Source organism: Entamoeba invadens, assembly GCF_000330505.1.
Source record: "Entamoeba invadens IP1 unplaced genomic scaffold scaff_1105074726211, whole genome shotgun sequence".
Taxonomy (NCBI): Eukaryota; Evosea; order Mastigamoebida; family Endamoebidae; genus Entamoeba; species Entamoeba invadens.
In genome coordinates, this window is record NW_004440325.1 from 24,831 (window position 1) to 29,846 (window position 5,016).

The window sequence follows — 5,016 nt, forward strand, 5'->3', positions numbered from 1 at the left end:
ATCAAGTTTTGTCACACTCGATGGGATAATCACACCACTCAGACACACACATCCATCAAAACATCCATTTTCAAGTGACGACACACTTGTTGGTATGGTCACACTTGTCAAACTATGACATTCACTAAAATAGCGTCTAGCAATTAATGACACACTTGATGGGATATCAACACTCTTCAAACTTGTGCACGAATAGAAACATTCTTCACTAAGTGATGTTACACTTGTGGGTATTGTTATACTACTCAAACTGCTGCACCAAGCAAAACAATGATAACCGAGTGATGGCACACAATATGGTATAACCACACTTCTTTGACTGGTGCAATCACTGAAACATTCACTACCAAGTGATGTCAATATTAATGGTAGTACCACATTACTGAGACTACTGCAATCACGAAAACAATATTTGCCAATTGATTTCACATTTGATGGAATCTTAAAACTTTCCAAAGTTTTATATTTATCAAAACAGCCATCTTCAATTGTTGTTACATTTAATGGGATGTTACTGCTACAATTGGTATTGTAGTATTCTGAGTAGGTCACACATTTGAATACAAAGTTGCGATTTTTGTTTTTGTTAAAAGTGTTATAATCAACACTAAACCACACTATGATCCGATAAAACGTTTTTTCTATTTCAGTTACTATATCTTCGTTGACATCTTCATATTGTTCATTGTCTGGACTTTATATCGATCATATTTCGAATTTATGTTGTCAACAAATTTGTTGCCAAAGTTCTCATCTTCTTCATTCCACAAATGAAGTGTTTCGATATTTGGGAAGTATTTCACTATTATGTAATTTAACGGAATTGGGTTAAAATGAAACTTTTCCATATTACTTTTGAACTTTTTGCATACAAATTCAAGACGAATAAAGTCCTTAATGGTTTCGAAATACTTTGAGACAATCATGACGTGATAGCTATCAAGTTTGGACATTCTGGTTATGGCATTTTATTTTCTGTTTAAATATATTTTACACGTTTTTGTGTTAATTAAAACTAAATGTTCAATCAAAATTTACTCATTATTTAATATACAAATATTTATTGTAATAATACTGATAAGTGTAGTAAAATATAAATATTACACACATTATTCTAATTTATTGTGAATAAATTTTATTATTGTTGTTTTGTGTAGTTAAAAATAATGTATATTCTAATATTTTGAAAAAATGATTTGTATCTTTAACGAAACAATTATTAATCATCTTTGTTTTCATTTAAAATTGCCAACTTTATTTGAAAAATTCTCTCGTGAAATGTTAAACACTTCAAATTTAAAAAAGTTGATAAAGAAAAATATAAATGTTAATGTTAAAAGGTTATCATTTATTCACATTTTAGATAATTTCATTACGAATGTTGATATAAAACGTTTTTTATTTATAGCTAAACTTATATTTTCGAATAAAATAATTTGAAAAACATAAATATTATTATAATGTTAATATGTAACATCATTATGAAACTGAAAAATATATCATAATTTATGATACTTAATTTTAAGTATATTTAAATTTAAGCTTGTAAAAAAAACATTATTTTTTAAGTAATGGTAAATTATGTCAATTAACAATAAAAACTAAAATTGATTAATAAAAAACAATTTAATTTTAATTCAACAGTTTAATGGCAACTCTTTTACATCACACATTTTGTTTTAGCTAAAATAAATAAAGGTTTTTAACTTTTATGAAATGAATATTCTCCAAAACAAGTTTTTGATAATATAAATTATGTAAATTAAATTTTAATAATCAAAAAATGGTTGTCATAATTTAATTTATTGTTTTTATTGATATGTAAACTTGTTTCATAAAAGCGTCATTTTTTCAGTTACGATTTTATGAAAAATATGATAATAATTAAAAATAATTTAAAGTACTTTGGTCATTTGTCTTGCAATATTTTTGTAATTTTTTCTTGAGCACAATTTCAACCATTCACTATAACTTTCAACTTACTTGTTAATATTTTTGATGTATTTTTTACAAACAACATGACACACTATAAAAATGTTTTCATTACTTGTATCATCTATTTATTATTTATATTTCAAATATTACTACAAATGCTCAATTAGATTTAAGTCACAACTCGGAGCTGGCCAATTTTTAATGATAAAACGTTTTTATTATTCAAAAACTAAAGTGTACAGTAAAAACTTTAAAGAGTGGGCTGGTGTGGTAATTTTGTTTTTTTTAAAGTGGGAATTTTTAGCCAATCAAACCTTAATTACCGCTCTATAAAAAACTTTATTTTTAGTTTCATTGAAAAAATACCATCTTTTGAGAGAATCCGTTTTTGAAAAGTTTTAATGTATTTTGATTTGTGCACATTGGTGTTGTATTTCATATTTTTTTCCCTTTTGATTACGTTTTAATTGTTTCATTTTTATTACTGTATTGCTTTTATAACGTTTTGATTATTATGGAGGTTTAATACTAAGTTGATTAAAATGTAAGTATATTGTATTGTTTTATAATTCCTATATTGATACATATCTTTATATTTTGCTTTTTATATATTATTAAGTCAATAAATGTTCGATTTTGTCGAAATTTCTCTAGTTATCTAATTTATATCAACACACTTATCTTCAAAATGAATGAAACGATATAACTTTTTAAGGTTAATTTTTTGATAACCGACGTATTTTCAAGTAAGTCACTCCAACAATAATCATTTACAAATTGACATATCATGATATCATGAAAACTTGAAACGTTAACTTATTTTTTTTTCTTCAAATTTGTTTATTTTATCATCTGTAATTAATTAAAATACCAAGTTAAAATTTAACTAAATTTTAATGATCAACATATTTACTCAATATTAACAATTAATCAAATTACTTTATTAAATTAGACTGAATTACGTCAATTATATCCAAAACGTATTTTGATATAAATATTGAAATACATTTTACTCAATATTTTAATCATAATAAAAATGTGAAACGATTGTTTTTATTTTTTAGTGTTAAAAATGATTTTCTTTGTTTCTAAAAATAGTAAAAATAATGACGATTTTATGGATAAGGAAAAATAACAGGGAGATAAAATAAATTTCAAAATAATAAAGAGGTCATACACTTTTTTGTTTCAATTTAACATCAAAAAATTATATTTTTCATATAACCACACCTAATGAAAATATATAAAATTTAAATATCTTAGGTAAAAATTGCAATTTTTACCTCTAATTGAGGGTAATGACGAATTAATGAAAAGAGTTTATATATTATATAATTATATAAATCCACTAATAACTAAATGCCAACTAAACTGAATTATATATTAATTCAAGTTTATATATCACTTCTTTAATACTACATCTCTTGATTGGATCACTGTTCCAACAATTACTTATTATATCAAATAGACCTTGACTCATTTCATCGGGTTTTGGTAATCTATTGCCTCTAATGACATATTCAGCTATTGTCCACGGAAACTTAAATTTTTGTTTTGGGTACGCATGAACCCAATTTAGACATTCAAACATAGTAATTGCCAACGAATAAATATCTGCACTTTTCTTGTATTTTTCTTGTTGCAAAATTTCGGGTGCCATATACACTGGAGTCCCGACACCTTTAGTAAATGTCATGTTAGTCATCATCATATTCAAATTTCGACTTGACCCAAAATCAGTCAATTTTGAATTAGCCTTGTCATTAACATTAAAAGTGAACACAAGAATGTTGTCTGGTTTAATATCTCTGTGTAAAATTCCATTTGTGTGTAAATAAGATATTCCTTTTGATGCATCTAAAACAAATTTAACTTTCATTTTTAGTTGAATATCACTTGTTGTGTATTTTTTCATAACGTCTTGTAAACTCCCATAGTGAGCCAATTCAGTAACCATGCAAATTTTATTCGGAATAAAAACAGCGCCATAAAAGTGGACAATAAAGTCACATCTAAATTTGTCAAGCATTGAAACTTCCTTTTCAAATTCATTAATTGAATTTTCATTATCAAAATTTTTGTTATTTCCACTTTGTTTCATCTTCTTGATGGCAACTGTGTTTCCTCGGTATGTGCCTTTATATACAATTCAAACCCTCCTTCTTTTAATTTGGTCTCTTCAATCAACTCGTCGTAGTCTATTCGAGTCGATTGATTTGTCACTCCTTTCATTATTATATCATTCATGTTTTCAACGTTAGTTGTCAGATTTTTAGAGACAATACAAATTTTGTTATTAATTTGACATGTGCACTTTGGTGTTAAATATATAGAAAATTCACAGGCATAAAATGGTTTTAACATGACTACTTCTGGTAATATTCTCAACTCAAATTTGTCATATTGTGTTGTTAATGTAAACTGAATTTTCATTGTATTTTTGGATGTGTTGCCAACACAGAACACCTCTTTAGTCTCTACATCAACAAGAATTTCTTCAATTTCAGAATTAAAATTAATTTCCATTGAAGAAACGCAAATGTTGTTTGCAAGTGGAACAAATTTTACATTTGATTGTTCCATTTCAAATACTGTTGTTGTTTTTTCGATATCATTTGTGTGCATTTTCTTCATAATGTACTTCATTAATAATATAATTGCTATTATAACAATTATTAATATTAAAACAATAAATAGAATGATAAGTAGTATGACTCACCAAACTGTTTTCTTTTGGCAATAAGTCCCATCAAAACTTGGTGCATTCCAAAATGCACATTTTGTACATTTTGAGTCTGTTATTTCGTTGCAGTTTGATATTTGAGAGAGTTTCACACAATAACAATTTTAACTATATTTACCACAATCGTCTTTAATTTGTAAATATATATTCTAGAGTCATAACAAAACAGCTTACTATTATTAATATGTTTGCACCTATTACTTTTTATACAACTTTTCACTTTTTTCCAGTAATAAGTCCCTATCTTATTAACTCCCCTTATTTATAGATGTTAAAAGCAGTTGTTTTCCCCCACTTAAGTGGGATTAAAGTTTATTTGAGTTAATATTAAACATAAA

At 25.7% G+C, this 5,016-nt stretch overlaps 3 protein-coding genes across 3 annotated transcripts; all 3 read right to left on the minus strand.

Annotated features, from left to right (window-relative positions):
* Positions 1–953, minus strand: EIN_218550 (hypothetical protein; the record flags this gene model as incomplete). The annotated part of the gene is made up of 2 exons (XM_004256256.1): positions 1–694; positions 841–953. Coding segments are annotated over 2 exons (807 nt in total), but the record flags the coding sequence as incomplete, so codon positions are not given.
* Positions 954–3,301: 2,348 nt separating this feature from the next.
* EIN_218560 (serine/threonine protein kinase HT1, putative) lies at positions 3,302–3,964 on the minus strand (the record flags this gene model as incomplete). The annotated part of the gene is made up of 1 exon (XM_004256257.1): positions 3,302–3,964. One exon carries the CDS (start codon positions 3,962–3,964, stop codon positions 3,302–3,304), a length of 663 nt encoding a protein of 220 aa, XP_004256305.1.
* A 68-nt stretch (positions 3,965–4,032) lies between these two features.
* Positions 4,033–4,569, minus strand: EIN_218570 (hypothetical protein; the record flags this gene model as incomplete). Its single annotated transcript, XM_004256258.1, has 1 exon — positions 4,033–4,569. The coding sequence occupies one exon, from the start codon at positions 4,567–4,569 to the stop codon at positions 4,033–4,035; it is 537 nt and encodes a 178-aa protein (XP_004256306.1).
* Positions 4,570–5,016: the final 447 nt, after the last annotated feature.